General features: G+C 38.3%; 2 protein-coding genes and 1 long non-coding RNA gene across 3 annotated transcripts; 1 reads left to right on the forward strand and 2 right to left on the reverse strand.

Moving 5' to 3' along the window:
* Positions 1–2,416: 2,416 nt before the first annotated feature.
* Positions 2,417–5,187, reverse strand: LOC121980935 (small nuclear ribonucleoprotein Sm D2-like). Its single transcript, XM_042533217.1, has 5 exons — positions 5,060–5,187; positions 3,518–3,541; positions 3,308–3,382; positions 2,820–2,924; positions 2,417–2,740 (listed from the first exon to the last, which is right to left on the reverse strand). The coding sequence occupies exons 2-5, from the start codon at positions 3,533–3,535 to the stop codon at positions 2,624–2,626; spliced, it is 315 nt and encodes a 104-aa protein (XP_042389151.1). The 5' UTR covers positions 3,536–3,541; positions 5,060–5,187; the 3' UTR covers positions 2,417–2,623.
* A 1,908-nt stretch (positions 5,188–7,095) lies between these two features.
* LOC121980936 lies at positions 7,096–9,405 on the forward strand. The gene is made up of 2 exons (XR_006111680.1): positions 7,096–7,463; positions 9,166–9,405. It is a non-coding gene; the product is annotated as an uncharacterized LOC121980936 (long non-coding RNA).
* Positions 9,406–17,772: 8,367 nt separating this feature from the next.
* On the reverse strand, positions 17,773–18,117 carry LOC121979781 (phenylalanine ammonia-lyase 2-like). Its single transcript, XM_042531773.1, has one exon. The coding sequence runs from the start codon at positions 18,115–18,117 to the stop codon at positions 17,773–17,775; it is 345 nt and encodes a 114-aa protein (XP_042387707.1).
* Between the last annotated feature and the right edge of the window lie 3,972 nt (positions 18,118–22,089).

Here is a 22,089-nt window from a genome sequence, read left to right on the forward strand (position 1 = left end):
ATCCACCTAATTGTCTATGTTGAAAACAAGTTCTAATGTCCGTGTCAATGAAGGATTTGTTGACGGCCGTATTTTTAGAACTAGATCGGTTTAATTCGGTTCATTAGTTAATTTTATTATAACTCAATTAGAAAATGGAAAATTTTAAAATATAATAGAAGCACTTGAATTGACTATTGAATTAATGCATTTTCCTTGGGTGAGGTTAGGTAGGGGATGCTCTTCACCAACCACACCACCCAAATCATCATTAATATTAAACCTAATGCCCCAATAGTTTGACGCAGTTAATATTTACATGAATATTCATTATAATAGATTTTAGAGTCAAGTTCTAGATATAAAAATATTTTACTGGTCTGATCTCTCCCATATAAAAGATTACTGTATTAAGATAAATATCTCAATAATTTAACTTTTTTTAGAGTATGGGGGCTCTCGGGAGAGATTGTTAAGATTTATTGTAATTAATAATAAACACAATGAATATCTAAAATAATCGGTAGGCTTGGTCGTGAGTGGAATGGAGAATGGAGAATAATAAATGGAAAAATAACAAATGAAAAATAACAATAATAATAAATGGAGAATGGAAGATGACAATGTGACACACACATGGGCCGCCAACCAACCTATGAGTCCGTGAGTGGAATGGCCACTAGCATCACTTCTTCCTAAATGGCCAACAGAATTCCACAAATTTCCCTATTTAATAGTCAAATATCAAGTTTAATTAACTTTTAACCCTAAATTTTCTTACCACAAATAGTTTCTATTACTTTTTGGATACGTCTGATTCGGGATTATCATTGATAACTTTGATTATCTATCTAAAGTTATCAATAATAATCTTATTTAGTTTAAGTAATCGATGATTCTCGAGTAATGTTCCATACCCAACACGTTAATAAAAGGGACATGCAATTCGGAATCAGAAAACTGAGGGTTTTCTTGATTCCAAGATTAGCGAAATTTTTTTACCCAAAATACCCTCAAATAAGAGAAAAATGTGATAAAAAAAATGTAAAGTAAAAAATAAAAAAACTTTTAAAAAACATAAAAAACTTTTAAAAAAACATAAAAATAATTAAAAATAATAATAAAAAAGGAAACAAATATAAAAACATTAAAATATAAAAAAAGTAAAAAAAATAAAAAAACGTGAAAAATAATTAAAAAATTATAAAAATATATAAAAAATTAAAATATAAAAAAATAAAAAACATAAAAAATAAAAATAGAAAAAATAAAAAAAAACATTAAAAAATTAAAAAAGAAATAAAAAATAATAATAATAAACACATAAAAATAAAAAAAATGTGAAAAACATCGAATTTAAAAAATAATAATAATAATAATATATGGTTGGTTTCTAAGGGTAATATAGTAAAATATTAAACTAGATTATTTATTAAAATCCTTCAAATAAACAAATTTTGTTGCATTACGTAGGTTGAACCAAACAATATTTGGTTATGTTTTATTCCCTATAACCTTGGTTATGTGATTACTTGGTAATCATATAACCAAAATTATACATGATAACTTGAACCAAACGCACCCTTCGAGTGTTAGTCAAAGATGAGGATAATTTATATATATATATATATATACTTCTGTTAGTCTGCACATCCATCGTGGGCCCCCCTCACACGGAAGGTGCCTTAGATAATTCGAGACACTAGGCAACCCTCATTGGATGTTCACGCTGGACGTGAAGGTGATCTCTCCTCGATATATATATATATATATATATGTGTGTGTGTGTGCGCCTTAGATAATTCGAGACACTAGGCGCCCCTCATTGGATGTCCAAGCTGGACGTGAAGGTGATCTCTCCTCGATATATATATATATATATATATATTTTTATTTTTTTTTGAAAGGATCAATGTGATAGGATATGGCGAATACATTTGTCCCCAGTGCCTCTGCCAATTCGTCTCAGGACCAATACAGAGTAGGTAAATCACGGGTGACTACTAGCCTTTGGAATAGTAACTAGCACAAAAGAGAAACATTTATCTTAGCTTTGCCGAAATTCGAACTCCAGACCTCATGATGATAACACCTCATGCACTAACCATTAGACCCATCCGAAGAAATTATGGAAATAGAAATATGAGGCTACGAGAGGTGGCCGAAGCAAAGGGTCACACATTACTTGTTCTTCTTGACCATTAACATCTGTTGGGTGAGAATGACCATTCCGCCTATAGGAGCACTTGGATGATTAGGGAAAGAGACAATGAAACGCATACACGTTGAATAAGAGGGGCATGTTTTCTTCGTTTTCTAGCTTTTTGATAGACAACCCATCTAGAATTTTAAGAAAATACACAATGTTTTTTGTTCCTATCTATTAAGAAAATACAAGATCTAGAATATTTTTATGTAGTCCATGAATCCGAATGGATAGATAAACAGACCAAAATAGATAATGGATCTAGCATAGTTTAAGATCACACCTAAGCAACACAACTTTCTCGCCCATGTTTTTTTTTACATTAACAATGTTCAGCACATAACAACACGACTATAACATCAAGCTAACCATGAAACAAGTTAACAAGTCAGTCCCCGTTAACAAGCTATTGGCGATCTCCACTTCGAATTTGAATCTTCATTTGGGGTTACGTAGCACAATGATGACAGAGTCTCCACGAAGGAACATCTTGCTGATGAATCTATCCTTGTTGACTGGAAGAGCTTTCTTCTTCCCCTTGCCCGTCTTGGGTACCTGTGATCGGGGTAAATTCCATAAGTAGACATACATGAAAAGAGATGATGAATCATGTGCATTTGTAAAGTTGCAATACCTCGGTCCACATCTCCCTAACATTTTCTAGGACCATGTTGCAGTGGCGATCAAATGCTCTCACTCGACCAAGTAGTTTCTTGTTGTTCCTGCAATTAATAAGCACCTGTGGCACAAAAGATTTGTTAGAAACTCAAATGTATGGTTGAGAAAGAGAGCTGCATCTATGAACTGAGTATTGCCATCTACTGAAGTCTTCCATTATCAAAATGAAGACAAGTAAAACTAATAGGAAACTAATAATTCATCCAATTTCAGTAAGCCATATAAAGAAGTCTGTCTCACAGAGTTAATAGGCTAAAAATGACAGAATTATATTCTCTCTGCCGAAAATTGATAACTGTAAACAATGTAAAGCAAGATACAGATATGCATCTAGTAAATTGGTGAAAATCCATCTGGCGCCGCCATTGTGTTAACTATATCCACACACATACTTTAGCAACTTTGCCAGTGTCAATACTATATTATGTGTAAGCTTCAAAATACCTGAGTATTATTCTTGACACTCATCATCAGAACAGAGAGGGGTCCTGTATTGAATTCTTCCTCTTCTTTCTTGGCCTGAATATAGTAGAATATATTAAAAACAAATAGCTTCATACCAAACTGTAGCAATTCTATTCAAACAAGAGAAAACTTGATGAGAAACTCTTTTCAATAAATAAAGGATTGAAACGTTTGAGGTTGGAAGCTTACATTAGTTTCGTCCTCCATTGAGTTCTACAAAATGAAGCAGGAGTAATGTTAGGACTTGGAAAAAGTAGAGAAAGATTAGCTACAACATTGCAGCAATATAATAAGAATGAAGAGCATGGATGATCTTTGAACACTAAAAGTTAGTAAAAGCAGCAAGCAAAGACAAATCATAAAATTCACAAAAACAAAATGCATGCCACAAAGCACACTTCTCAGACACTATATATGTTTCTCTAAGTGATGGAAGATGATTTGTGGATAATTATAAGGCAAAAGAACTCTTAAAACAATGTCAATTGCCAGCATCCATAGTTTTTATTCAAAACATAAGCAAATGAAACTTCAGATTTAATTTCCGAACTTAAATTCAAACATATAAATTATGACCCAAATTTTCAGGAATTATTTTATTTTCCAACAGTAATTTGTTCCAAATAAGCTACATGAAAATTGCTTAGATTCCATTTGAGATTTACAGCGATGATACAACATCTGCTAACCTCTAGGCGAAAGCAAGATAAGCATTTAAGAGTATATATATATATACTTCACAATTGCAAAATTGTTAAGACTGATTATTCTCAACTTCCTGTGACTATGGTAACTTTTGCACTAATTTGGCTATAAACATGCCAGTGTGATGCCTAGTTGACAAATTATTCAAATAACAGCAAGCAATAGATCTGGTCCCCGTTATAGAGTCTAGACAGACACCACAATCAATCACAAAAATGACAGAATTAGGCAACAAGATGAAATCATGGTTCATTGGAGGTCAAAGCATAAAACATAAATAATTATTTCAGTACAGATAAGTGGCTCAATAACTAATATATTGTGCTTGAGATGATGTATTTTCAGCTTCATCAGAGGAATTAGATGTAGAGAAGACAAAAAAAAAGTTGGCCCGTAGTCTCAACAATACTACATTCTTTTACATGTCTCAACATTATCATGTGTTAGTCCAAGCTATTTGGGATAACTACAGGGTTCTTGTCTCTCCAATAAGCACTATTATCACAATGCAAACCATGTTAGTCCTTGGGCATCTAAAGAAGATTAAAGTGGCCATTTTCTTGAGTGAAAGATCAAATGACGAAGATGTGTTAACCTTCCAAACAAATAAGATTAACCAATAATCATCATCTGGTTAAGAGTGAGTAGAGTCAGACAACGAAAACTTGCGAAGTAACTCGCTCATATATTATATATATGATATGTCAACCAGCTTGACCGAATCGCCTAACTCTGATAGCTAATTCACAGCATCCTTCCTACTCACAAAGTCTCATTCTACATCCAAAGTTTAAAATTTTCTCACGGCATAATGGTTCTCTTGCCATGTGTCGATTTTACTGGGTCGAGAATTCCATCCTATTTCTCCAGCAAGAATGCAAACGAAAAACCAACAAAATGGAAATTGGTAAAGCTTGCTCCTTTCAAGACTGAACCAAAATAGTATATGAACGAGGGTAGGGCAGCAGATTAAAGTTGCCAAAACTTCGCTAGAAAGTAAAATCGAAAGGGTAGAAAGGATGTGACCTGAGAAGGAAGTGGAGAGGGAGGTCAGCTCCGAGGAAGCGCGGTAGGACGACGGCCGCGTGCGTGGAGCAACACCGCGTGCGTTCGGGTGGGTGGTTCGGCGCAAAGTGACGACTTTTAATGTTTCCATCTGTTTTAAACTAGGGTTTTGAGACATGGACCATGGTACTATGGCTATGGGCTTTAAATGGACTGCCTGCTCAATCCATTACATTACTGTAAAAATTTATTTCAGAAAACAAACTCAATAAAATATTTTTTTTGAAAATTACTATTAAATTGATTACATTTTACTTTCTAGTATGTATTAAATTTAAAGCAAGACCAGAGTCCTTTGGGAGTGAGAAAGGATAGATAATTGCCTTCACTGTACATTTACCAAACAAGAGATGGCATCTAAAATACTCTTATATTATTTAACATTTGATAGTCTAAAAATTAACATGTGACTTAAGTGTCGAAACTGATTGTTAACTTCCATATATTATAGATGTTAGTTGCTAGATTTTATAATAGTTATTTTATATTTTTTTGATTTTTTTAAAATGATAATTTGATTAAAATAATATTTTAATAAATAAAATAATTGATGAGAATTTTATAAAATTTTGGCAAGTGAAATGAGATTAAAGATTTAGTAAGTGAAATTAGGCAAACGAAAGTCCTGATGGGTGAAGTCAGGTAGAGAGAAAGTCCTACTGAGTGAAACTAGGTAAATGGAAAGTCCTAGTGAGTGAAGCTAGGAAGATGGAAAGACTTGGTGAGTGAAGTCAGACACGTGGAGATCCAGGTGGATCAAGGTTGATCGGATATCTGGTGTTGGGAAGTCGAAGTAGGTCAAAGGATTGATCGAATACTTGACACGAAAAAATCTAAATGGGCCAAGGGTGACCGGACGTCTGGTGGAAGTCCAAGTGGGTCATGAAGGACCGAACACTTTAGCACGAAATGGTAAGTCCAAGTGGATCAAGGTTGATTGGACACTTGGTACGAGGAGAAAAGTCCAAGTGGGTCAAAGGATTGACCGGACATTTGGCGAAGAAGTATCAGCAGGTCAAGGTTGGCTGGATGCTAAGCATGAGGAGTCCAACATGTCATGATTGATCGGATGTTGGATTTAGGGACCCTAGACTTAAGTTAAGCAAGTCAAAGGGAGGTCAATCGATCAACCGATCGATTGAACCATAGTCCAATCGATCAGCTGATCGATTGGAGGTGGCTGCGACTAAAGGCTAGCCCAATCGATCAGCTGATCGATTGGAGGTGGCTGTGACTAAAGGCTAGCCCAATCGATCAGCCGATCGATTGGGAGCTTGAATCGCGACCACAGAAACTTCCCTAATCGATCAACCAATCGATTAGGCATCGCCAATCGATCGGTCGATCGATTAAGGGGTTGGAACTAAAGGCTAGCCCAATCGATCAGCCAATCGATTGAGAACTTGAATCGCGACCACAGAAACTTCCCCAATCGATCAACCAATCGATTAGGCATCGCCAATCGATCGGTCGATCGATTAAGGGGCTGGAAATCCTGCGAGTCGTGATAAATGCTAATCGATCGATCGATTCAGGTTTCTCCAGCAGAGCACAGAGGCTCTTTGAATCGATCAGCCGATCGATTCAAGCCTCCTCAATCGATTGGTCAATCGATTGGGATGTGACCGTTGCGCAGGTTAAAGCATTCTTCCTCGCAACGACTCGGCAGATCTCTCCACTATTTTTCTCTCATGATTCTCACAAGTTCGCGCCAGTTTCTTGAAGCTTCTTGGAGTAAAGTATTACTACACTTCTAAGGTCAAGAGGCGTTCCATACAAGAAGAAGAAGAAGCTAGGTGTAAGGACTCACGAGCAAAAATTAAGGAATTTATTTACAAAAATATCTAAGTTCATACAAGCGTTAATTAAGAGATTAATTTATAAAATTTTCTATGAATTTTAAGAATTTTTCATAATTTTAAATGTACTTGTATGATATATTTTAAGGGGATAGAACTTTTATAATAAGGGAAACATATGATATCCAATTTAGTGAGAAGTTGATTACTCTGATTAACCTAAGTCGAAGCTACCTAACCTAGGTATAGAATATCACTTAGCTGGGTTCCGCGGCTTTTCTCCTCACAGCCCTAAAATCGCCGACTCCTCACTCTCTTCTTCCCCGAAACCACCGATTTCTCCTCCCGGTTCACCTCCGCCAACTTCGACAGAGCTCCGCACCGAGCCCCGGCCTTCGGACAAGCAACTCCCCACGCCGACGAGGTCATGGAGGACATTACGATCAGATGCCGAGACCTTCGAACCCCTTCCGTTCGGCGCGACACCACCGGATGAGGGATTTCGACGGTGACACGAAGAAAGGAGAGGCAACTACAGTTCCTTATGCAACTGTGAGACCTGTGAGGTAAGGAGGTAGGAAGTGTGAATTGTTCTTTTAGGTAGAGAGATCGGTGGAATGGTTTGTGAAAGGTTACTATCTTGTAGAGTTTCGTTCGGTTTGAGGTTTCTATGGAGTTTTGCTCGAATTCGCAAGGTTTTTGGACTCTTGTCACTGCATCCTGTTATCGATGGAGTCTGGTTTCCGGTGGACAACCCTTTCTGTGAATCTTGAGGTTTTCGCATGCTTGTGTATGAGATTGGATTTGATTTTCTCTGTGATGTTTGTGGTTCGATCTTGCTGCACGAAATCTGCTCGTTTATATGCCTGATTGGATTACGTTTGGTGGATTGAGTTGCGAGTTGGTTTTCCTGAGGTGCTCATGTCTCAGCTTACGAATCCTGTGAGTTTTGGTTTCGAATTGGGTCTTACAAAGTTTTGCCATGATCTGTATTCGAAATAAGTTTTAATCGGTTTTCTTTCCTTGTCGATATGGTCTGGTGATCCAGGTTTTGGTAGCCTTAGTTAGTTCGATGGTGGTAGACTGTTTTTTTTTGTGCATCTGTAAGTTTTGGAAAAGATCGTCAGGATTTTTGTGGTGTTTGCTAATGAATTGGCTGCATTCCTTTGTTTTCGCGTACATTGGATGGATTTGGGATTTGACATGGAAATACCTGTTTAGATCGTTCTATTTGGGTGCTGTGGAATGTTGATTTCCGTCGTGGTTGTTAATGTTCTCGATGCTGTCCGATTGGGGTATGTGGTTAGAAGTCAATGACATTCTTTCCCTGTGATTCTCGGGTTCTTGATAGATTTGGATTTACGATTGATTTCGAGAACATGCAGTTCCTTCATGAGACTTTGGGGTTTTGAATTGGAAGTTGGTGTTGAGATTTGAATTCAATGTTTCCTTGGGTTGTTGAAATTTCTGATGGTTGAGAAGGTTCGACTCAATTATGACGTGGCATTGTGTTCCTCCGTTTTGGTTGGATTGTCCGAGTTTGATTAGGAAGGTTTCAGAATTTTCGCAACGAAGTTATGTTCTTACAATGCAGTGCACATTTCCATGATAACTGAATTTACTTTATAATCATCGAATTATGCTAGCTGTGATTCATAGATTTAGGATATTTGAATGTTATCGCTCTGCAGTAGCTTATTGTAGTTGCTTCTTCCATTGCTGATGAGGTGTCTGATTATGGAGTAACTACAGCTGTAGTCTTTGTAATACTATGCATGAGTTGAATTCTGTTATTTTCTTGCACTAGTTGTTATTATGTATTTAAGATTTCTGATATAGAATTAAGAAGTAGGAGTGAAAGATGTTGACTGTTAATAGATGCTAAGTTATTACATGCTATTGTTAAAGGAATGACTGGACAGAACGGGACAGAAGGAGGATAATTGAGGTACATGTAGCTGTTTGCTTTGGGAGGATATTGTTAGCTTCGGTTATATTGACGGCATGTTCTCCAGGGGTACTCCTACCTGTAGGTTCATGGGACTGTTGACTGGCTCTAATTGTGGTTACTGGATATGTGATATATTCACCTTATTAGCTACATAGTATCATTTGTGCATGGTTTACCTTTCTTTGTTGTATCGTAATTGGGTTAAGATTTCTTATTTATGAGACCCCTAGTTGCTATTTCTGTTATCTCATAGATGTACTTTTATACATATTAGATTGTGCTTGCTGGGCCGTAGACTCATGATGTCTACATTACAGGTGAGGATGATTCTCAGGGTACGATAGGAGGCCCACGGACGGAGTAGACGAGGAGGCGGGATGGACGCATGATACTGTTCGTTTGTTTAGGAGTGCAGAGCATACTAATTCCATCGCGAGTGATTTTTCTTCATTATACTACAGTGGGATGTTTGGGGTTTGTTGTTCTTTTTCATTAAACTCTTGTGGATACAAACGTTTTCATTGAACATGATAGTTTTCCTTGGAGGGATTATTCTATGATTATCTATATAGCAGTTGATGAGAGAGTAGTTTATTTATTTTTTTTTAAAAAAAGATAAAATAAACTTGAGGGGTAATAGAGGGATGTTTCACTAGGGTTTCGATTGTATATTGTAAATCTTGTAAGATTTTACTTGTATTTGTTTACCTTTTCTTCTTGTTGTATTGTGAGTATTGTACAAGGCTTTTCCGTCTTCGGTAGTCATCGAAAATGAGTGTTTTCACAGTGGATGAGTGAGTGAGGGTTGAATCATCGTACTAGTCACCTCTTATTGAGATAGATACCAAGTAAATTCTCGTGTTAGCGTTGTGAGTCTTGTTTCAAGTCTTTCCGTTGCATATTAACATCACGAAGCAAGAAAATGAACGTGACGAGCTATTCAACTCCCCCCCTCTAGCTACAAATCGACTCTAACAAGTGGTATCAGAGCGAGGTCGCTTTTCACCGGAATCATCGTTGGAAAAGGCAACAAGCTAGAGAGAGAAGAAGTTGAAGCAAGTTTAATTACAATTCAAATACTTCATCAAAGGCTCAACTTCAAAATGAAATTTCGAGATGGACTCAGATTTGACACAAGGGTGCCTCCACCATTCATATCAATGAGTTTCGATTCTTGGAAATCGAAAACTTCTTCATGATGGAGATAAAACAATGGTTTGCTCTAATGGAAGGCTTTGAAGCTCCAACAAATTCAAAGGGCAAGCTCCTCAAGAAGAACAAATGGAGTCAAGAGCAAATTCAAAGGAGCGATGCAAATAGCAAGGTGATCAAGCTATTGGTTAATTTATTATCAAGCAATATTTTGACTCAAATTGGAGAATACGAGGATGCCAAGGATCTTTGGAGCAAATTAGCAAAGATTCATAAGATTTCCTTCACTGTACCAAATCAAGAGAAATTTAAAGAGGGCAATTCATTGGATCAAGAAGGAGAGGAGTCCGAAGTTGAGAGATACTCAACATCGGAAGAAGAACAAGAAGCTTCATCCTCAACGGAATGCAATGAAAAGGACAAAGAAGGAGCATACTCTTTGTTCCATGTATAAGATGAAGATAAAGAAGTCTCCACCTCTAGGATTGAGGGGGAGCGACATTTAGTGACTTCGAATCAAGAAGGAGAAGCTTCTACTTCCGGGTCAAGTGAAGAAAAAGAAGATGGGGCATCTTCCAAAAATCAAGAGACATCAAATGAAGGATTATGTGTCATCTTTACACGTGAAGGTATAAGTAGTTCAATTAATAATAAAAATTATATTATTTGCTTTGAGTGTAGGGAACTTGAGCACTATAAGGGTAAATACCCTAAATTGACCAAGAAGAAGGGTCAAGTGACACCCAAGGCTAAGGAGAAGCCTAAGAAGGTTGGTCTCGTGGAACGCAAGGACAAGGAGCACATAGTGTGTGTTGGTGTGGTTAGCACTAACGGTTTAACTCAAGTTTTGATGAATGACAAAATATGTTAAGTTAGCTCATGGTGATCTAACACTTTGACCAAGTGTGCAGAAAAAGTTCAGATGGGTCGACGGGTTGACCTGACGTCTGGCACAAAGTCCAGCTAGGTCGATGGGCTGACCTGATAGCTAGGACAAAGTCCAGACGGATCGACGAGCTGATCTGACGTCTGACACGAAGTCCAGCTAGGTCGACGGGCTGACCTGATAGCTGGCATGAAGTCCAAGCGGGTTGACGGGCTCACCTGATGTCTGGCATGAAGTCCAGCTAGGTCGACGGGCTGACCTGATAGTTGGCACGAAATCTAGACGGGTCGAAGGGCTGATCGGACGTCTGGTAGGTAGGTTAAGGTAAGTCACTTGAGGGTAGTGACTGTGCGTGTAATACCCCGGTTTTGAGATTCTGGTTAAATATGACTTAAAAGGTTAGATGGTACTATCTATATCACTAAGGTGCATTTTCCTTTTTGGAAGTCCAAACTTAAGAACTCCAAAGTTAAGCGTGCTTGGCTTGGAGAAATCTGAGGATGGGTGACCTCCTGGGAAGTTTTCCAGGGTGTGTGCGAGTGAGGACAAAGCGCGCTGAAAGGACCTCCGGTGGTCTGTGGAGCTACTCATCAACCCGATGGGCAATTATGGCGGCGTTCCTAGTTCGGTCGGGTGGGGCCCGCCTGAGTCGGGCCGTTACAGATGGTATCAGAGCAATCTTGCGACCGTGAGTGCGCCTGTGGCAAGAGCATCCAGGGCACCACCTAGCGAGGGAGATTCTGAGATTTATTTGTGGTGTGATTCGTGGTTACACAACGAGGACGTTGTGTTCTTAAGTGGGGGTGATTGTAATACCCCGGTTCTGAGATTCTGGTTAAGTATGACTCAAAAGGTTAGATGATACTATCCATATCACCAAGGTGCACCTTCCTTTTCGGAAGCCCAAATTTAAGAACACCAAAGTTAAACGTGCTTGGCATGGAGAAATCTAAGGATGGGTGACCTCCTGGGAAGTTTTCCAATGTGTGTGCGAGTGAGGACAAAGCACGCTGAAAGGACCTCCAGTGGTCTGTGGAGCTAGTCATCAACCCGATGGGCAATTATGGCGGTGTTCCCGGTTCGGTTGGGTGGGGCCCGCCTGAGCCAGGGCGTTATAGTGAGGACGCGTTCCCGAGAAGGGAACATTAGGCGTTGACCCAACTTTGATTCATTTCAGAAATCTAAGTTAAGATCGTAACTAGATTTCAGTCTCGAGGAGACAGAATCTAATTACTGTTTTTATTACTATTATAACTATATTATGCTAACACTTTATTTTACAGGGTAATTTTGTATTTTGCCTCGAACTACTCTTTCTTGCATGAGGACTTTTTTGAGAAAAGGGGTCCAGACGCCCGAAAGTGATCCAGGCGCCCGGAAGGGATCCGAGCGCCCGGAGATCTGGGTGCCCGAAATGCAAATTCTATCCCCGACGCATGGCACCACGTGGAGCACTCTGGTTGGATAGACTACGTCACGCTCCAAGCGCCTGGAAGGGATCCGGGCGCCCGGAGCCTCCTATATAAGGATGATGCACCCTGGAGCAAAGAATAACTCAGAACAAGATCTTCCAACACTTGCTCTTCTGTGCTGTGCTTCTGCAACACTGCGAGGCTTCTCTGACAAGTGTTGTTTTTCTTTTCCTTATTATTGTCGGTATTATTTATTTATTAGCATTCCTGTAATTTAAAATGTGTTATCATCTTTTCGAATTGCTAGTAAATTGTCCAATGAAAGCACTCAACGAGTGCGGACCTTGTAGTAAGAGTCGACAAAGGCTCCGAACCAAGTAAAATGACTCTTGTTAGCATTGATCATTTTATTCTTCCGTTGTGCACTCGACTTGAGTTTTTACGATATTTTTTCAATCTCTATTCACCCCCCTGCTAGCGAATTCACGATTCAACAAGTGGTATCAGAGTGGGTACCGCTCTGAATTGGTGCAACCACCAATCGAGCAAGGGGAGTTCTTTTTAAAGAAAAATAGATATCATTTGTGTTTAAAATAAATCCTTATGCTTTTCATTTTTTCCCTCCAAAATCATTTTTGAAAATGTTATTTTCATCTTTTCAGCATTCGTCAATATTTTATTTAAAAATATATATATATATTTTTGCATATTTCCTTATCTCCCACATTGCTTACCCCAAGACAAAGTCTTGGAAATTATCTCTTATCTAATTTTTTTTTACATATACTAATGTCTATTCAAGAAGGACAGAGCATCCACGAACCACCACCATACGATCAAGAAGATTTTAACTACTGGAGGCGAAGAATGAAATGTTTCTTAGGAAGTCTAGATTTTGATTATTGGCTGATATTGAGAAAACCTTCTCGAGACTCAGAACTAAGCAAAAATGTAAGTAAAATTATTTCTAATATTTTACCTAACAATGTTTTATGCAGACTAGAAATGTACAAGAATGCACATGAGCTTTGGACCCAGTTGATCAAGCTTCACGAGGAGCCGATGGAACTAGAAGATCAAGTCAAAATCAAATCTAGACTTGAGTCAAATCCAATCGAAAAGCCTACTGAATTAGGGGTTGCGTTCAAGGTTAGTAATATTTATCAAAATACCTCTGCTAGTAGTAGTTTAAAAAATATGCATGTTAATATTTCTGAAAATATACGTGAAAATAGTGTATTTGATAATACATGTAAAAATACCCCTAGGATATTATCTGATAAAATAAATTTAATTAATTTAAAAAATTCAGAAAATGTGAAAATAATTAATAACCTGTCACTACAAGAAAAACCCTCATAGACATCGGTGGAACAACAACGGTTTTAAGCAAAAACCGATGTCTTTGAGTATTTTACACCGATTTTTCCAAAAATCGACGTCTATGAGCGCAGATTTTCACTCATAGACATCGGTTTTTTAGCCGATGTCTATGAGCGCATTTTTTTTTTGTTAATAGACATCGGTTTTAATAGTGATTTTTAAAATCCGGTATTAATGAACCAAAAAAAATAATTTAATTTTTCCACCAGCCAAAATTTATAACACTTCACAAAGTTCCCTCCAAAACTAAACTAATATCGTGCCCCTTCTCTCAGCCTAAACCTCCGACCATCTCTCTCAGCCTCATCTCCCTCTTCCCTTTCGATTGACGCCCCTTCCTTCTTCCCCTTCAATCGACGCCCCTTCCTGGATCGACGCCCCTTCCTCTCCCGAGCAGGATCAAAACCACCTGCTTCGGTCCTAAGCAAAATCGTAGCATAAATCGTTCCGTTCTGCCTCCTCGTCCGATCCTCTCTTCCTCCTCCTCCTTCCTCTCTTCGCTCTTCCCGGCTAAGGTAGGGACCGACGAGATCCGAACAGCGAGAGGACGCCCATGACCACCATGGCATGGTTGGTCGGCAACGTGAGGGAATCCGAAGGAAGAAAGAACATCACCGAGATCCAGGAGGTCACTCGCTTTGCTGTCGACGAGCACAACAAGAAACAGGTCTTGCGCTCCTCCTAATTACTGTTTTTTTTCTCTCCCAAAATTGGGGCTTTTTCTCCGGACCAATGTTTTTCAATCTGTCGATGTGCAGAATGCGCTTCTGGAGTTTGCACGTGTTGTGAAGGCGAGGGAGCAAGTTGTCGCTGGAACTCTGCATCACTTGACGGTGGAGGCAGTTGAGGGAGGGGAGAAGAAGCTGTACGAGCCCAAAGTGTGGGTGAAGACATGACTTAATTTCAAACAGGTTGAAGAATTCAAGCATGTTGGCGAACAAGGTAAATCTGGCGTCAATTCTTAGCGATGGATTTGGGTTCAATTCCATCAATAAATAAAATGAAAAATAGTATTTTGAGTATCAAATTTCTATCCTCATCACTGTGCTCTATACAAAAAGATTAATATCATGTTTATGCTATATTGTATTGTAGAATAATCTAAACTAGGTTTTTTTGTTACATGTTTGTGCTGTGTATAGATCTTTACACATTTGTTGCACTTCATATCTTCTTGTGAATGTTTTTCAGTAAAATTATACAACCTGATTGTTTTTCTTATTTATTTGCTAGATCTCTGATGTTTTTAATTTTTTATTCAGAAAATTAGGTCATCTAGTTAAAGAAATGTCTTAAGGTGTGGTCTATGGTGGGCAGAAATGCTCAAGGCCACGGGGTAGTTCAAGGATGCCACAAATATATTTTTTCGCATTTTTAATGAGGTAATGCTAAGCGTGTAAATAAAATGACTAAACAGTCTAAACCTGAGTGTCTAAGCGTGCGGCTAATGTATATATTTCATCAGGAGCCTTCTCTGCATGTAGCTGTGATGCTTGAACAAGCATCCTACTGCTATTTGCTTTACATCCCACCAATGTTACGCAAGTATGCTTTTCATCTTGTTTTGTCTGGAAACCGTTACTACATTTCTGATCAGGTACTCGATTGCATGTCAAATTCATCTTCATATTGAAACTTGTGTCTCAGATATTTAAAGCATGTTCAAAGTTTTATGTGCTAATTGTAAAACATTCATTCTGTAAAATGTAGAGACAACATGCGATTCGAGCTTACAGGAATGCACTCTTCGTTTATAGAGAAAATGGTTGGAGTCGTCATATATCTGATCATGTTCACTACAATGTTGGAAGGTTCTCTATGCTTTGTTTGTATATTTGTGCATTTATCTTTGATACTTTTGACCTTATCTCCTTCCATTTACTTACGTGGTATTCTTTTATTGGAGTTCTTGATTTGGCTATCAAGCATATGTTGGAGGTTTTGGCTTGCAGTCATCTGTCCCTAGCCACACAAAATGTATTCCTTAATGAATTTTCCCATGTTGTCCAGGTACTTCTATAGATTCTTCCTCATGATATTTTTGTTTAGTAGTTCGTAAATCTTAAAAATCTTGTTATATCTTGATTCATCAGAGCATGGGAATGAAATTTGAGGTTTACAATCTTCGACTACCTGTTATCAATATGGCCTCACTCAAAGTATTTTATTAAGATTTTCGAACTTACGCATCTCCTTCAGATTTAAATTAGTTACTTGATTTTCATTGTCTTTGAAGGACTACTATTATTATATATTTTCCTGGTTTCTTATCATGGTTATTCCTCATCCTCTATCCTTTATGTACTTTATTTTGCTTTAGATACTAGAACAAAAAGCAAACTAATGCTTTGATTGAGGTTATGAAAATTCATAATTTTTTGTGCTCCAGAGACAAATTAATTCTTAGAGATGGATTTGGGTTCAATTCCATCAATAAGAAAAATGAAAAACAGTACTAGACATGATTTTTGTTTAAAAATTCATGCGAGCTATGAAGAATGCTCCTAAACAAGGAGACAACAACGTTAAACAAACATGTTAACAACATTTAACATCAAAATAGTGTTGTAAATACAGAAATTGATTTTCCTCATTATTATTCTTCTTCTCTAAACTTGGGATAAAAGCTACTGAGGTTCCTACACAATTGGGAGACTTTGCAAAACCAAAGTAACTAATTTATTAGGTTGAAATGATAGATAGATGAGTGATCTCAGTCTTAGCATGACTAACATTTTTTTTAAAATTTTTTTATGTTCGAAACCTTTCATTTTGTTTTGTATGGTTCTCTCTAAGAGCATGGACCTAGTTATCTTTTGACAGCTGAATATGATTCTTTTACTTCATTTGTAATTGCAAATTCAACTTTCTGATACCTTGTGAACCACTGAAGATCCTTATTACAAACATTGAAGTAAGCATGCCTTGTTTACTTGTGCTACTTGAAAAACTATCAACATGATCACTAATCGAAGGTAACAAATTGTTTGATTCTTTCCAATTATCAGGTAATTGAAGAGTTTGCTAAGAGTCCATGTTTGGAGCACTACAAGAACCTTGGAGCAACTTAACATTTCGAATAAGATGTAGTAAGAGCATATAGAGCCTGCGTTGTGTTCTCTATATAGAAAAACATTCTACTCTTAATTTCCCTTAATACTGGATATATGATGTAGTAAACTAAATTCTTGAGTAAATAAAAAAAATATTTAAGTACTAATGAAGTGCAGCTGGTTTGATATATTCCGAAGAAGACATTTGCACGAATGTTCCTATGATATAACATGGGAAAATACGACTGTGATATTGGAATTAACATGATATGGGAATCCATTAATGTAAGTAACATGATACTTTCTCATGTGATGCATTTTTTTCCTTTTCTTTTATTTATTTACTTATATATATAGTTGCATCTATATATGGTTGGAATTCATGTTGACTAGTTAGCATTTTAGCTATTTTCCCCTTGAAATAAAAACTTGTTTTGATGTTATTGTATCATTGGAAATCATATAAATGAATTGATGTTACTCATCTTTATTGTTGCTGAGGAATTTATTTACTTTTTATGTACTCTTAGTGATAAACAGTTATGTCATTTGGGTCGACTACTAATGAATTGAATTTCTATGTACTCTTAGTGATAAACAGTTCTCAGGAATGATAGATATATCGCTATATGATGTGGTTGAGATAAATGATGAATGTGTCTCTTTTTAAGCATTCAAATTAGTCATCTTGTTACCTGGTGCTCTTACTACTTTTTCAACTATGATTTTTGGTCTTGGTTTACTAATATATTATTTATGTGTTTTTACAGTTTACAAATCTCAAGTACTCCAGAGTTCGAGTGGGCTGAATGCATGCTAGATTACATTTGAGTAGAAAAGGTATTTGATTTTTGAAAACTTTGGATGATGCATGCATTTACATGAAATGTAAATTGTGTATATTGTCTCATGTCAATTTCTTTTTGAAAACTATTTTTCTTTGAAATTTATCTCTCGGAAATTTAATTTAACCCCTTTAATTTCATTTTTTTTATCAAAGGGAATAAAAATTAATATTTAAAATAAATGTGAGTTAGCTTAAAAGAGATTCGCAGTGTGAACAGAGTTCACGTACCTGATGAGCTCCTTCTGCAGGGCGCCGCCCTCCTTGGTTATCCGGTGAGAGGTGGCGCCGAATCCGGTGGTGACGCCGTAGCTGTCTGTTCCCTTGGCCATGCTGTCCAGCACCCACTGGCTGCTGGCGCGCACCCCTTCGCGCGCCGCCTCCGACAGCTCCACCCGCACCTCCCTCGCCTCGGCCGCCACCGCCGCGACCTTCAGCTTCGCGCCCTCCAGCCTCACTAGCGGCCGGCGGAACTCCTCCACCATCCGCTTCACCTCGTCGAGGTGGCTCCCCGAAAGCGCGTCTGACATGATGCTCATGTCACACATGATCATCATAAATAATACAATAAATGAATTGAAATATTATAAATAAAATCATTTTTCACGTGTGACGTGATGCTCATGTCACACATGATCAAAATAATCAGTCAACCCCGCGTTGTTTAATGAATTGCCGGCTAAATGATTAATGAAAATTCTTCGCACTTTCTGTCATAAAAGCGCTGTCTTGTAGGTATAATTGTGTATTACAAACGCTACAAACGAACAATTAAGACAAAACTTTCATTAGTTTGCTTTCTTCTCTTTGTTTTTTTCTAAATAAAAAAAATATATTAATTCAACAGCCACTAGACACCTAACCAACTATTCATGAGGATTAAATTATTACACATGTGAAATAAATTAATTATTATCTCTTTTTTTAAATTTTTTTTTTCAGAATTTCACTAAAGGCACAATTAAGTTTCACAATTATCCAAATCACATTCAACTTTCAAAATACTCAAATTATTTACTATATTTCTAAAATATTTTTTTTTCTAAATAGGTTCATCAGTTAATTTAGATATAGAGAATTTCGAATCACTTAACAAAAAAATAATATATTATTAAAAATCTCTTTAATGTATTTATATCTTTAGATCTAAATTTAATAGAGTAAATTAAGAACAATGAATTAAATTAAGAACATATTTTTACTCTATTAATTTAAAAATTCACTATTTTCAATTTAAGTCATTGTACATCAAAGATGTTTATAAGAGTACATTAAGTTTACTTTGAAATAATTCAAGATTATCTTAGTTGGAAACAAGTTGATAAATCTACATCATTTAAAAATTAAAAAGTTTGATTATTTTTAAATTAGGAGAGTTTTATGAGCCACTGCTAATATTGATTAGTGAGTATCATTATCTTAAGGGGGTGTTTGGTTCTTTCCTAGGAATAGGAATCAGAATGAGAATCATTGTATTGTGGAATGGGAATGGGTATGAGCATGGATATCACTCTTAAAAGTAATGTTTGGTTACTTGTATATTTTCTATCGGAATAAATCAAAATTTTCTTTTTTACCCTTAAAGAAAAATAAGAGAAAAAATTAGATGTGAGAGAAAGATGAATGTAAAAGAAAAATATGATGAAAGAGAATGATGAGAGAGAAAGTATGATGAGAGAGAAAGTATGATGAGAGAGAAAGAAGAGAGAGAAACTATGATGAGAGAAAATGAGAAAAAAGAGTGTGATAGGAGAGAGCATGATGAGAGAAGATGAGAGAGAAAATATGATGTGAGAGAAAGTATAATGGGAGAGGATGAATAGAGAAAATGTAATGAAAAAAGAGGAGAGAGAGTGTGATGAGAGATATTGAGGAGAGAGGAAGTATGGTGAAAGAGAAAGTGTGATGAAAAAAAAGAGAACAGTGAGTGTGATGGGAGAGATTGAGGAGAGAGAAAGTATGATGAGGGAGAAAGTATGATGAAAGAGAAAGTGTGTTGTGGAAAAAAAAGGAGGGAGTGTGACAAGAGAGATTGAGGAGAGAGAAAGTGTGATGAGAGCGAAAGTGTGATGAGAAAAAAAGAAAAAAAAGAGTGTGATGGGAGAGATTGAGGAGAGAGAAAGTATGATGAGAAAAAAAAAGGAAGAGAGTGTGATGGAAGATATTGAGGAGAGAGAAAATATGATGAGAGAGAAAGTGTAATGAGAAAAAAAGAGGAAAGAGAGTGTGATAGGAGAGATTAAGGAGAGAGAAAGTGTGTGATAAAATGATGAAAGAGAAAATATGATGAGAGAGAACAAGGAGAGAGAAGTGATATGAAAGAAAAAATAAATAAATAAATTTTGATATTTGATATTAAGGGAGAAAATTTTAGGGGGCGTTTGGTTTAGAGGAATAGGAGTGAGGAATGGGAATGAGAATCATTGATTGCCATTGTTAATGTTTGGATTATAGGAATATGAATACAAATAAGGGAATTGATCCTGTCCGAAAGCTGAGTCGAACGAAGGCTGGTCGCGACGGCCTGGTTGTTGACGGAAAGTCGTGGATGATTCGGCTCCCACGGGCGGCTGACGATGCGGCAGGCCCCTGCACACACTCAGACGATCCCCCCTCCTCACGTTAGAGACCAGAACCCAGGGAAAAAGTCCCCGGGTCAGGCCCTCCGACGCTCAAGTCAGGTACTTTTTTCCCAGAAAACGCAAAAAGAAGCCCCTAAACGATTGAAAGTGAAAAGTTGTGGAAAAAAGTGACGAGAGAGAGTACCCGCGTACGAAGAATCCTCCCCTTTTTATGCACCCGCCTCGCTTCTAGAACCTGCAACTATGTCAGAAAGCGTTAGACGCGGGGCTTTATCGTGTAGTCCCGGACACCTGTCGTGCTGCTATTGGTTGTGAAAGCATCTTCTTGTTTAGGAACCTCCGCCTTTACACATGGGTTTTGTCTTGTAATGATGGACATCTGTCAGGCTGCTATTGGTTATGAGGACATCTTTTCGTTTAGAAACCTCCGCCTTCGCACATATCGCTGGTATGTAATGATTACCCCTTGACGGACAATTGTGATTCTCCGACTTCCGCACGGCTTAGTTCATCCGATCTATTGTGGCCTGCATCTGCCTCACATCCTCCGATCAGATCCAGCCTCTAAGCTGTTGGTGCAACCTTAGGTCAAGGTTGACCTGGTTGACCCGACTCGAGTTGACCTGACTCGAGTTGTATTTTGATGTTTGACGAGAACATGATGGAAGATTGTTGGTGCAACCTTAGGTCAAGGTTGACCTGACTCGAGTTGACCTGACTCAAGTTGTATCTTGATGTTTGACAAGAACAGAAACTTGGGAGGTTGTGGGTGCAACCCTTGGTCAAGGTTGACCTGGTTGACCCGAGGTGAGTTGACTTGGCACGGGAAAAGTCCAAGCAGGGAGCTTGGCACGGGAGAAAGTCCAAGTATGGAGACTTGGCACAGAGAAGTCCAAGTATGGGAACTTGGCAAGTGAAAGACGGAGAGGGCTCGGACTAGGTCAGAGAGGGCTCGGTAGCTCGTTCTCTAGATCAGGAAGGCAGATGGAAAATCCTGGTGAGTGAAGCCAGGTGAAAGTCCTGGTGAGTGAAGCTAGGCAGATGGAAAGTCCTGGTGAGTGAAGCCAGGCAGATTGGAAATCCTGGTGAGTGAAGCCAGGTGAAAACCCTAGTGAGTGAAGCTAGGTGAAAGTGAAAGTCCTGGTGAGTGAAGCCAGGCAGATGGAAAGTCCTGGTGAGTGAAGCCAGGCAGACGGAAAAGTCCTGGTGAGTAAAGCCAGGTAGATTGGAAATCCTGGTGAGTGAAGCAAGGTGAAAACCCTAGTGAGTGAAGCTAGGTGAAAGTGAAAGTCCTGGTGAGTGAAGCCAGGCAGTTGGTGAAAGTCCTGGTGAGTGAAGCCAGGCAAGGGAAAGTCCTGGTGAGTGAAGCCAGGCAGTTGGGAAGTCCTGGTGAGTGAAGCCGGGCAAGGAAAAATCCAGATGGATCAAGGATGATCAGACATCTGGTGTTGAGAAGGTCAAGTAGGTCAAGGGAGTGACCGGATACTTGGCACGAAGAGAAAAGTCCAAGTGGGTCAAAGGGATTGACCGGACACTTGGTGGGGAGTCTTAGCAGGTCAAGGGAGTGACCGGATGCTAAGCATGATGTACCAACAGGTCAAGGTTGACCGGATGTTGGTGTGGGAGACTTGGGACTTGGTATTGGGAAAAACCAAGCTCTGGATCGATCTGGGGACCGATCCAGTGATACGGCTGATCGGTCTGGTGACCGATCAGTAACCCAACAGAATGCTTCTGTGGATTATCTGATCGGTCTGAAGACCGATCAGGAAGCAAACAGAAGAGAAGAAGGAGAAAGGACCGATCGGACTCCTCCTGGACCGATCAGGACATAGCCTGATCGGTCCCCAAGACCGATCAGGGACAGTGTGGACCGATCAGGTTGGAGCCTGATCGGTCCAGGACTAGCCATTGTGAGTGACAACGGCT

Source organism: Zingiber officinale, chromosome 5A, assembly GCF_018446385.1.
Source record: "Zingiber officinale cultivar Zhangliang chromosome 5A, Zo_v1.1, whole genome shotgun sequence".
Taxonomy (NCBI): domain Eukaryota; kingdom Viridiplantae; phylum Streptophyta; class Magnoliopsida; order Zingiberales; family Zingiberaceae; genus Zingiber; species Zingiber officinale.

What these genes read in the sequence shown, in the direction of transcription:
- LOC121980935 (XM_042533217.1), bottom strand. An exon ending in GTGTCAAGAATAATACTCAG is followed by an intron (nt 2,925 to 3,307) that starts GTATTTTGAAGC and finishes TTTGTGCCACAG; the next exon opens with GTGCTTATTAATTGCAGGAA. An exon ending in TTAGGGAGATGTGGACCGAG is followed by an intron (nt 2,741 to 2,819) that starts GTATTGCAACTT and finishes CCCCGATCACAG; the next exon opens with GTACCCAAGACGGGCAAGGG.
- LOC121979781 (XM_042531773.1), bottom strand. Translation starts at nt 18,117, where the DNA reads ATGAGCATCATGTCAGACGCGCTTTCGGGGAGCCACCTCGACGAGGTG.